This window comes from Perca flavescens, chromosome 2, assembly GCF_004354835.1.
Source record: "Perca flavescens isolate YP-PL-M2 chromosome 2, PFLA_1.0, whole genome shotgun sequence".
In the NCBI taxonomy this organism is placed as follows: Eukaryota; Metazoa; Chordata; class Actinopteri; order Perciformes; family Percidae; genus Perca; species Perca flavescens.
Window position 1 is genome coordinate 20,374,444 of NC_041332.1, and position 11,763 is coordinate 20,386,206.

Sequence of the window (11,763 nt, forward strand, 5' to 3'; positions counted from 1 at the left end):
TAATGGGAACTTGTAGCACACATGTTTTATGATAAAAACCAACTTCACTTTTCTGGTCATTGAATTATGACATCATTTCTGTTGTTTGCTGCGTGTGCAACATATTATTGTAACATCTCCAGACGTGTTTGATGGTTTTTCTAGTTTTCTTCTTCTTGATGAAAGTTGTGTATCATTACCAAGTTTTTGTCAGATACTGTGAAACTGATTAACAGTGAGGAAAGACTTACTGTAATACTTTTGAACCTGTACTTTCAGACTTGTTTTAAGCCTTTGATTCTGGATCAAAGGTCTTATGACTATTTCTGCTATTCAGTACCAGACTGAGCTTGTCTGTTTTTATATCCGTCAATAAAAGACATCACATATTATGATTTTTAGATCATATTTAACCAGATTTAAGATGAATATTGCAGAATTTGGAGCTCGCAAAACCTTAATTTATGTTAATACTGCCATCTACTGGACAAATAGCATTACAACATGTTAGGACATAACAGCACATGTGAACTGTTTAAGGCCTATGGTATGTTTGCAAGTAGGGCTGGGTACTGAATTCAATACTTTTTAGGCACCGACCGAATTGCCTCCTTAGTATCAAAAATATGCCTTGTCGTTCATTACCTAAGGAGAAAATCATCAGTCAGCGAGCCAATAAGTACGTACCATGCTTCTACCGAGATCTAATGCGTATGATTGGCTGTCTAACGTAACACAACTTAGAGTATAGATCTTCAACAGGGGGTCCTCAGAGTCACTGGAGGGGGGCCTCCAAATTATTGTCAATTTTGGAAAAATGAAAATGTCTAAACATAATTCCCACATATTATTAGCAAATATAAATCTCCACTGATGACAGGCTTACTGGCCTATAGGTAGTCACTAAGATAGCCATACAGTTCATCCTAAAGATTCACTGTGCCACGTACAAGATGATTTATTAAATCATGCCAACAATTAATATTTTAATAGCTTAGTATTCTATGCACTAATATGGTATTTTATAAAGGCTTTAGGACGCCCTACATGTTATTGTAGCCCCAGTTTAATATGCAACTTCATTTTATACAATATATATGTAGTATGGGGGCCTTGCACCGTCTCTCTCTCTCAGTTAAGGGGTCCTTGGCTTAAAAAACGTTGAAGACCCCTGACTTAGAGGATAGGGGTGTTAAAATTAATCATTACATTGCGATGTGGACGTAGATGATTCTGCATCAATGCAGTGACAGACAATGGATTATTGCCTGCTGATGTTGCTTGTTCATTTTCCGTTAGCTGCTTTTTTGTTTTTGCCTTTTGTCTGCTGTGTTCAGACTCCGCTACATTCAGAAAGTGTCTTTTTTAAGAGAAGATGCAATTAAAATGGGAGTTCAGATATAGCTGACTGCCAGAATTTGTTGATGAAAACCATGTTTAGCAAAATATAATACATTTGAGGAGGTGACGCATCGTATTGAATTGTTGACAGGATAATCGTAATCAAATTGAATCGTGACGTAGTAGTAATTGGAAAAAAATAAAAAATAAAGAATTGTGCTTTAATGTTGTAATTTAGTTTTGTTAAAATGGATTTTATAAAATTGGTATTGAAAAAAAGTATTGTTTAGGAACCGGTTTTGAACATTTTTTAACGATACCCAGCCCTAGTTGTGAGCTCCAAAAGTAGCAAGCTACCTGATGGATGCCTGGTGTCCAGGCATGGCAAAATGTATTTTCCTTACTAATTTAAAGTGTGTTGCTGATCTAGAGGAGATTGACGTTTCCACAAACTGCAGTAACGTTTGTTGTCTGTATTGGTTTATCTAAGCAGTTTACTGTCTGCTTGCTTCTTCTTTTTTCCCACGCCGTACAAGAAAACTATTTTGTCCAGTAAAAAGAATAGAATATCTTTATTGTCATTGTACAAGTAAAACAAGATCAAGATTGCAACCTCTGTATCAATGCTATGAAGCTAGAGGAGGTAAAAATAAAAAAAATATGTACAAATACAAAATTTCTGCTATCTGTCAGCCTGGTGAAGACAGTTAGTCTGCCTCTCCTCTCTGCTCAAAAGGAAAACTAAAAACGTAACTGAATCTCACGTGTTTATTCAAATGACACAGGACAATAGTGAAGAGGGGGAATAAACACTGCAACCAACACAGATCAAAAAGCTTTTTAAAATTATTTCAGACAAAAGTTAGTTGTGCCAGTCCCGAAAGCAGTTTCTGTCTGCAATGACGCACAGGGCCACGTCACACTCCATGCATTTCCAGGGGGTAGACTGCCTCACCTGCTTGGTCTTCCTGCAGTGTACGCAAGTCCTGCGCCCATACGAGGCCCTCTTGCTTAATTCAGTCTGTTCTGAGATTGCCACGGGTAAGTGGCCGCTGTGTGCCTGGGCTGGAGGGGTCACAACTGTGACGCAGCACAACTGGGCTGTCAACTCCTGCAGAAAGGCTCTGTGGGTCATGGGTTCCTCCTGCTTCTCTCTGCAGAGCTCCTTGTGTAGGAGGAAGCTGTTTGTAGCTGCAATGTCCAGGAAGTGGAAGAACAATGTCCGGTACCAGCGCATGCTATTGTGATGTACAGAATAGCACTGGATCAGCTGGTTGGACAAATAAACACCTCCCATGTGCCGGTTATATTCCACAACAGGTGTTGGGCATGGAATAGATTTGGTGGTCCAGCTGCCATCCTTAGTTTTCATCCGCTTATGCAGGGTGCTTCCAGAGAATGCCTCGTGGATTGTGGAGCAGACAGAGACCTCACGTGTGTCCATCCACTTCACAAAAAGTAGTGGGCCGTCACGGATCCACCTGATGGAGCCTCTGGGATCGCTTTTCTTCAGAGCATTTGAGTTTGTGCGGGGGCATTCTCTTCTGGTGTCTCTGTACGTGCCACATGCTCCAATATTCAGGCTCAACAGTTCCTTGAAGAGTTTTGGACTGGTGTAGAAATGATCCACATATAGATGAAAGCCACTGCCCAGGTATGCCGTCTTCATCAGGGACATGACAGAGTCATATGCAAGGCCAATGCCTGAGGCCAACTGGGACTTCCCAGTGTACACAGCAAAGTCCCAGGTGTAGCCATTGCTGCTGTCAGCCAACACAAAGAGCTTAAAACCCCACTTGATCGGCTTCGCTTTTATGTATTGTGTCGTTCCAATGTGGGCCTTTGTAGCCACCATCCTCTTGTCAATTGAAAGATTCCGTCTGGGGTGGTAAAATGCTTTGCAAGCAGTTTTGATGGTGTCCAGAAGGGGTTTCAGTTGAAACAGGGGGTCATAATCTGGTGTCCCCTTCTTTTGGTCATTCTCCACATCTTTCTCAGGATCACTCATGTGGATGTTCCAAGATATCATCCGGTACCTGTCCCGTGGCATCACATTGGCTGGAAATGGTACGCTGAAAATGGTGCTCTTTTTCCAGTAATCCTGAATATTGTCGAGTTTCACCAAAGCAAAGAAGAAATTCAGTCCCACATACTTGAAAAACTCCTGGCAGTTGATGTCAGTCCAGTAATATCTTTTGCCTTTTGCAATGTCTTTAGCAGCTTGTTTATTTGTGTGTTGACAAATTGTTTGAACTGCACTATTGCTAAAAAACAGTTTGAAAAGATCCAGTGGTGAGTATTTGGTGCCCGAGTTCAGTTGATGTCCAGGAGGTCTTGCTGGCATGAACATTTTTGGCACTGGACATACATCAGGGTCAGTCTCAGTTTTCCAGGATGTGACTGAGTGTACTGGCTGTGGCTGTGACTGCCTCCGAAGTGGAGATCTGGATCTGGACTGGTCTCTTGATACACCTTGTGCACGCCTGGACCTGGGTACCAGTATCCGGCGGTGTTGTGGAGAACGAGGTTCTGCTTCAGGCTGCACATGTCCACAATCTTTCCCATTCTGGGGTGGCTGCTTTCCTTCTGAAGAAGCAGGGGGGCTGGCATGTTGTCCTACAGCCGAGGTGCTAGGCTTTTCAGATTGCTGTTGCTCATCACTGTAAAAACAGATGAAACCATTAGGAAGATTGAAGGTTTGTAATATCAGATCATATATATCCTACTAGTACGTGTTTTGTGTTTCACATCTCACACAGTATATGAGGACAATGGCTGAGATTGCTCGATATAACCCCCACACACACACACACACACACACACACACACACACACACACACACACACACACACACACACACACACACACACACACACACACAAACTTACACTGTACTCAACACTCTCCCTGTATGGAGACAATGGCTAAGATTGGACTACACCTTGGGTTTGTACGGCTGTAGGCACGTTGCTTAATGCTTTGGTATACAATTGTTTGGCATACCATGATACACTGATAAAATGTTCATGTTTATCTTTGTTCAGCTTTAAGCATTGTTTGTTTAAGCTGTAGGTCTGACCTGTGTTTGTAACGTTACATTACAACAACAGCAACCCGGAGTCAAATTGCTTGTGTGTGTTAACGTTACACAAACTTGCCCATTAAAGTTGATTCTAATAAACGCTTTCTGCTCAAATAACCACCAACTTTAAACATCTTTAAAAAAAAAACACTATCCATGTAACTAACGTTGAAACTAAATGTAGATAACTTACAAATCCTCAGCTGGGTCAAACCCCTCTTGGTAAGCCATCTCTTCATCCGTGAGAAAACTCTCTGCTCCTGACTCCCCATCATCGTCACTTTCCAGGATTAATGCAAAGGGTTCTTCTGTGCTAGGTTTTGATGCCATTTTGGAAAAGTTGAAATAAAAAAATGTTTTAAAATCAACTGTCGGGACAGTAGCTACTGGCACTCCAAAGTGTGTTCTCTTCTTCTTCTTCTTCTGTTTTTTTTAATTTATTTATTATTATTATTATTATTATTATTATTATTATTATTATTATTATTATGGCGAACTCTTCTTCTTAGTTTTGTTGGCGGGCGCTACAGAGGCGAAGTCTCTCTTCTTCCGGTGGACCACATGGCCACTACCTCTGATTGGCTAGTACTTATACCTTTGTTGGTTGGATTGGTTAGGATTAGGCACGAGGAGTGGGTAAGCCAATTAGAGACAGCGTCCTTTCTTCTGATGTCACTTCCGTGTCAAGAACTAAATAAAATATGTAAGGTAAAAACAGAAAAACGTTATATCCATGGATTGCTCAGTGTGCTCCGGACGCGCGCTTTACACTTCTATTCAATGGATAATCAACGCATTATTTATTACACTCAAGATATTCTAGGCCTACTCATATTTCGGTTGCTGCCAGCACGATCTAGCAGAGACGGTTCAGATGATCTACTGTGGGGCCATAGACATGCCCAGTCAGCGACAGTACAAATGGAACGCACTAATACTGACATGACATGGCAAGACCACTGACTGGTCTTGTACATCATAGGCATACATGTATATCAACCCAGTCTCGTGGCAGTTCGTGTGTATATCGTAGAAAGAGACACAATTAATCATGCTATACATCTTGCCCTCAGTAGGCTTCAGCTAACGGCTAACGACAACAACAACTTAGTTCGACGCGGATACATGGAAAAGAAAATAAGCAGTGCTGAAGGCGATACGATGTTGGAAAGCTCCACCGGTGTCCAAGTGGAGCCACGAAAGTTAAAAGTAAGTTTAGAAATGTTCTAAAAATAGTAATTGGAATACCTGTACGGTGGCCGAGACGTGTCGTACTAATTGTATATACTAGGCTCGACACAAACACTGGTTCGATTCCGATTTAATAAAATGTTATCAGACCCATATATCAGCTCCTACACAGTCTCCAGTTGATTTTATTATGACAGAGTAGCTGTCAAAATTGTCTACATGTGATCTGTTGCTGTTTTTAATTAACAACAGACTGTAGATGATCTGTAATCTGAACAGATTTAGTCTCTCTGACTTCTAAACATAACTATAAGCCTCACAACATGTGTTCTGTACAGAATAAGCTTTTAAATCAGACAAATCGCAGTTAAAATCCCTCCGATTCAAAATCAATAAAAAAGTTTACATAAAACGTCATCATGTTAAGTCGATTCTGAACCAATCAGCTGTTCGATCAGATGAGAGGCCGGCGTTTCCCAGCATGCAGTGGGTCCACCTGCGTCCGCCTGGCTGTCAGTACCCGATCGCAAAATTACGAATCCCACTATGGCCACGCCAAGACCCGCCCTACGAAGCAGCTCGATTGGTTGGGGTTAGGCATTTCACCTCGAGTGGTTAAGGTTAGGTTTGGGTTAAAACCATAGACAGTATATAATGGACCAATAGACCCCGTTGCTCTGGACGGAGACCAGTGAAGGCTGTTAGAAGCACTTTTCCGGTGATGGCCAGCTTTACTGCGCAGCCTCCAACTGAGAGAATGTGACGTGAGCAACGTGTCTGAAAGTTGTAAGTCTTCTGGTAGCTGTGACAAGAGAAATCTCAATCATTCCCAATCTTACAGATACGGAGACTGTAGGTGTATGTAAGGAGATAACATGGGCAAAGGCTAATTATTGATCACTAACATGCTAGTTAACATTAGTAATTAAACCTAAACAGCTAATGTAAGTCGAAACTGCCTGCGAGCTTCTCCTGTACTATACGGTAATTCCTCTACTATGCGACAGTAAGTCACTTGGTTATGACACAATCGTTAGCCTATTTTTACAAAAACGTCTGCTACGGAGCCATAACGTAAGGTACAAGGTAATGGAGCCTTTTATACATTGTCGTGTTTCTTTGGAACTAAACAACGGACAAATAGAGTCTTTAAACGCTTCAGATGTAAAGTTATTCGCAGTCAAGTGACGTAAAAAAAAAAATGGCGGCCAGCAGAATGCTAACAGGAGGTGATGGCCAGTTAGCAACAAAATGGCGCCATGATGGCTCGAGTTCTGAAGCGAAGCTTACCCCCTTGGTTAAAACCCAGAATGGGTGCTGCGAGGGCCACGGGCACAAGGGGACCACTGGTGTGAATAAAAACACTTTAAAGAACTCCTTAAAAAACCAGGTTCGGTTAAATAAAAATGACAGGGCTGTTAAAAAAAAGGGGAGGTGGGGGGTGGGAGGGGTTTTGGATATTAAAAGGAGGTTAAAAGAACCACTGGAAAGGCAGGACAGCGGGAATTAAAAACTTTGAATAAAAGGTCAACTCCACAACAACTCCGTTGTCTCTCCCAGAAGATTATTTAAAAAAATAAAAAAAATAAAAAATAAATAAATAAAAAACACACAGTCGTGTGATAAATTATAAAAATATTAAAAGCCTGGTGTCCCAATATAAAATATAACTATTATAATCTTAAAACCATGTTATTTAAATTAATAAATACTGTCTGCGTTACTTGCTCTTGAGGTTAAAAATATCCATACACATACCATTCAGGGTTAATAATAAGTGCTGTTAAAAGTGCTTTAAGAAGTAAAACATAAATAAATAAAAATGTGCCACACAATAAATAACATAAATAATTTAAAATACATCTTTGTAATAACCATAAATAAATTATTAACCATAAAACAATGAAAAGTCATTTAAAATAGAAAAAGATGGAAAAAGCAAGGAAAGGAAAAGAAAGGTTGGGTATAATGCGCTACAGAGGAGGTCCAGATAAAACCTGGGGAGAGAGGAGACCAGAGCAGTGGGAGGAAATATTTCTAAAAATATCCTGTAAAACTTGGGTTAAAAAGAGAAGTGGATTCATTTTAATATTTTTCATTTAGACCCGTAGGGTCTATGGTTTTTAAAAGATGGATCCACTTCCTCTCCGATGCCCGACATTGTTATCCATTACTGAGGCTGACAAACAGTTCAGCTGTGTTTTGGCATATTGAAATCGACAAGAGATAAATATACATGTGCATGTGTGTGATTATATATGCTGTAATTAAGTGTTGTAGTATCTATTGTGTTACTAACTGTGAATAGCAGTTAGCGATAGCACAATTGCCATTAGCATTGTTTTCGTAGCATACTGTTAGCTTTGCATGTGAAATAATTGAGACAAGCTACCGATAATTCGCCGTGAAATAGTGGATGGACCTGCTTGCTCGGTTAATTTATTTGATTCAGGAGACGGACATTTGTGAGTGTAAAAGAGAGAGGATCGGGGAAACTCCTTTGGACCACACAGAGAGCGATCTTCCGTCCTGCTGGTGTGATGTAGACTGTCGCTGCTGTTTTCTGTTCTGCTGATCTTCCTGCTGTGGTTTACCCGGTGCTCTGCCTGCTGCCATCGCCAAGTTCGCCTTTTTCATATATCCCCTTGACTGGGATTCGTGAGTACTGAGTATATTGCACGTGCATTTTATTTTATTGGTTGTGTAAACAAGTGAAACGGCCGTCACATTTGTAGGCCTCCTCTCCCAAGCTTCTATTCAGGCCTGCAACAGGGTTTTTTTTGTTTGTATTTTGATTGCTGAGTATGAATGTGTGAGTGTGGGCCCACATTCAGGTTTACATGTCAAAAGGATTTATGCCTTTATTTTATTGAAACCTAAGCAGAGGTAACAATTTATAGTATACTCTGATAGCTGTATTGAGGTAACATATTATTTTGGGTGTCATAAAAAATAGGGAGTTATTTATACTGGCCTCACTTGTGTTAATGTTTCTAATACACCATACATGTTTATTATTTTTGTTCTTTAACTAAATAAATTCCAATATCTGGGATTATAGTATTTAAAGTATCATTTTTGGGTCTTAGATTTTGTACATGAGGTTTTGTTCTGAGATACAATTTAAAAGAGTAATCAAGGTTAACACAAAACTTACCTAATTTATATTGGAGGCACCGCCAGTTATTTTAATAATATTGAGAAACATAGATTGCTAACAAGCATTAGTTAGTACCAGTAAAGACTGTTATGGAAGTTTCCTTTGCAGCAGGGGGGGAAATTTCCGAGTATAGTAAATTGAAACAAATAAGACAGACTGAGACTAAAACCAAGTTGGGTTTTTGCATTTTATTAAAAAAGATATATTTGCAAATAGGATCAACATGATTTCACAAAAGGCCGCAGCCCAGTGTGGAGTCAGTTTCTCAAATGAATGAACAGAAACACCAGGCTTATATGCATCTTCAGAGTGACAGCACATACGCACTTGGCTTAGTATGACGCTACAATTTTGACAGGCAATCTGATAGTTTTAGGGTGACCTTGTACCTTTATCGGTTCAGGCTCACATAATGTTCCAGACTGGATGTCTCACAAAGTTAGAATCAAAATCTACATGTGGAAAATGAGAAACTCTTTGAGCATTTGTGAGAGCAGTAAAGTAGAAATAAAACATAAAAATATAAGGAATTGTGCTTAAATGTAATTTTGCCATTACAAGACAAAAACAAAAAACCCAGGCGCCTTCCCATAGTACTACTACTCTATAGAGACCATATAGCTACATGGGACAGGTGTTACAAATATAATAAATGTAGCGTGTCCCTATTTGACTGGTGGGTCCACCATGTATAAACTCACCCTATTACTGCACTAGTAACCTGTGGACAGCCAGGGGGAACTAACAGCTGGTAAGTAACATTAGAGAGTAGAGTCCATCACTCAGACAGTGCCACATTTAGGTTGTTATGAATGGCATATATGATTTGAAATGAAACATAAACTCAAACTGACTAAAACCAAGTTCTGACTCTGTTTCAATAGTGTTAGTGTGTTGAAATACATACTGGGTGAACAATGAAGCTAATGTAGACCCTTTTTTTTCAAGGAGTCTTACCAATTTTAGGACAATGCAGGAGGAGGATGATCCTAAATATACAGCAAATGCAGCCAGGGAAGTTTTTTTAATGACCCTGCAGTGGGATGTTGTTAACTTGCATTATCATGAGCAGGTGTGTCGGAAATGAGATTCAAAACAAAAGTCCAGTTTGCAGTTCTGGTCTGGCATGCAATCACCAGGGGAGAGATAAGTGTCTTCTGCATAAAACAGGTGGACACCAAATAGTATACTGTATATAATAGGGCTGCACGATTAATCTAATTGCGATGTCACTCTGTGCAATTACATAACTGCAAAAAAATGTATGACTTAAGTTAAGAAAAAGGTGTGCACTGCAGTCTCCACGTTGGGTTGTAACACGAGCAGCAAATGCGCTACCAGCTGTTTACACAAAATAGGCAGTAAAAGAAAATCAAAGAATGAAAACTTCCAGCCGAGCATTTTTTTTAATTATGAAAGATATAATGGAAAGTTGCCCACACAGCGCCAAATGTTAGACAGTGTATTGACTGCACGGCAGTGACAGGATCAAAGAAAACAAACGCACAGATCATTTTTCTTCATGTATGCTCATTTATCTTTGTTTCAAAGTCAGCCAGTCACAGGTACTCTGGGGCACAGGGATCTGTCCTACACTATATACTCCATACAGACAGAAACAGAAATAAAAGAACAGGGATTTCTCTATTTTCTAAGTTTGAGTGGATGGAATAACCAATATTTTGTGTTGCTTGTACGGAAGTGAACTTTGAATGTCTGTCACTTCCACTAATGTCATCTTCTCTCTGTACCCCAGTGCTGATCCAGTTCAACTTTTCCCGGGGAGGCTGCGGGGTCATCCATTGTTTTGAAAGGTGTCACTTGACTGTCAGCTCTCCATCGCAGCCCTGCATGGCAGTCAATAAAAGAACCTCCTGAACCATTCTTGCTTAACTCACCTCCACTGGACCTTGCACATTTTTTTCCATCTCAACATCAAACATATTGAACGATACTCTAAAATGTATATAGAAATTGCTTACTTACTTTTCCTGGCACATTTAACATTAACTTGTACGTAATACATCCTCATACACTAGAGTATCTCATGAGTACAGATGCCCATCAATACGCTGTTGCAGGAGAGGTAAATGACACCAAGATATGGCAGTTGAAGAAAAACAAATGTAGAGTATGTGATAACAGGACATGCAAGTCATCAATTATCAACAGTGTTATTTTTGTGGTGGTTAAGTATAGATTGATCACACAAGTAAGGTTAACTAGCAAGTTGTTCGTTAAGGGCTGACGGCTGGTTAACATTACGGACAAAACCTATTTGTTCCTCGTATTCTCTTGTGTGTATCACGTATCCGTCTCCTCTAGCTGTTGTGGTTGATATGACGTAGGTCCCCTAGCTTTGACCAGACACAAAAATGGTGACAGCAAAGCAATGTGATGTCACGTGGTCCTTATAAATATATACCAGAAACTATGCACAAAGGACTACTTGCACCCTAGTGCTGCTGAATTTTTGATGTTATTTAATAAATGTCATGTTTTATATCTGTCATGCTTTTGTGTTTGTCAGTACATTTTTTCAGCTTTACATTTTTAGTAATGCATTGAATAAAAATAAATTAAAATGCTTATAATGAATTATCATTACAACTTAATGTCCAATTGACTCAAGATCATAAACCATAGTATTTGAATGTGTTGAGGGATCTGACACCTGCTGTTCCTGTGTCAAGGTAAGTCTCCTGAAAGGTCAAATGAAGTATGACACGTATGTTTAATTTAGTTGCTTTATATAGAGCGCTGGTGGTTTTTTTTTTAGCATAAATATATGAAAGTATAGGAAATAATTAGTATATCTAGCCATCTTCAGGTCAATTGCTCTTACTGGAATTAAAATAAATGGTGATAGTGCCCTATGCTGCCATTATAATTTTAATTTAGTTTTTATTGAGATATAACTAATTCTTATTTAACTGACTGTATGCAAGACAGCTGTGGCTGTCTTAAATTGTCCCAAACTAGCTTTTTTTCTAGTAATTAAATAAGATT

General features: G+C 39.5%; 1 protein-coding gene and 1 long non-coding RNA gene across 3 annotated transcripts; one reads left to right on the forward strand and one right to left on the reverse strand.

The window, feature by feature from the left end:
• Nucleotides 1-1,891: 1,891 nt before the first annotated feature.
• On the reverse strand, nucleotides 1,892-4,940 carry LOC114545412 (piggyBac transposable element-derived protein 4-like). Its single transcript, XM_028563687.1, has 2 exons — nucleotides 4,597-4,940; nucleotides 1,892-3,980 (listed from the first exon to the last, which is right to left on the reverse strand). The coding sequence occupies exons 1-2, from the start codon at nucleotides 4,731-4,733 to the stop codon at nucleotides 2,183-2,185; spliced, it is 1,935 nt and encodes a 644-aa protein (XP_028419488.1). The 5' UTR covers nucleotides 4,734-4,940; the 3' UTR covers nucleotides 1,892-2,182.
• Nucleotides 4,941-5,016: 76 nt separating this feature from the next.
• Nucleotides 5,017-11,266, forward strand: LOC114545423 (uncharacterized). Of its 2 annotated transcripts, none has more exons than XR_003690887.1 (2): nucleotides 5,017-5,612; nucleotides 10,511-11,266. It is a non-coding gene; the product is annotated as an uncharacterized LOC114545423 (long non-coding RNA). The 2 variants fall into 2 exon arrangements; XR_003690886.1 differs by lacking the exon at nucleotides 5,017-5,612 and adding an exon at nucleotides 7,495-8,252.
• The last annotated feature ends 497 nt before the right edge of the window (nucleotides 11,267-11,763 follow it).

Excerpts from the sequence above, each read along its gene's own strand:
- LOC114545412 (XM_028563687.1), bottom strand. The coding sequence starts at position 4,733 with ATGGCATCAAAACCTAGCACAGAAGAACCCTTTGCATTAATCCTGGAA. Across the intron at positions 3,981-4,596 it reads TTTGACCCAGCTGAGGATTT|TGATGAGCAACAGCAATCTG; the intron begins GTAAGTTATCTA and ends CTGTTTTTACAG.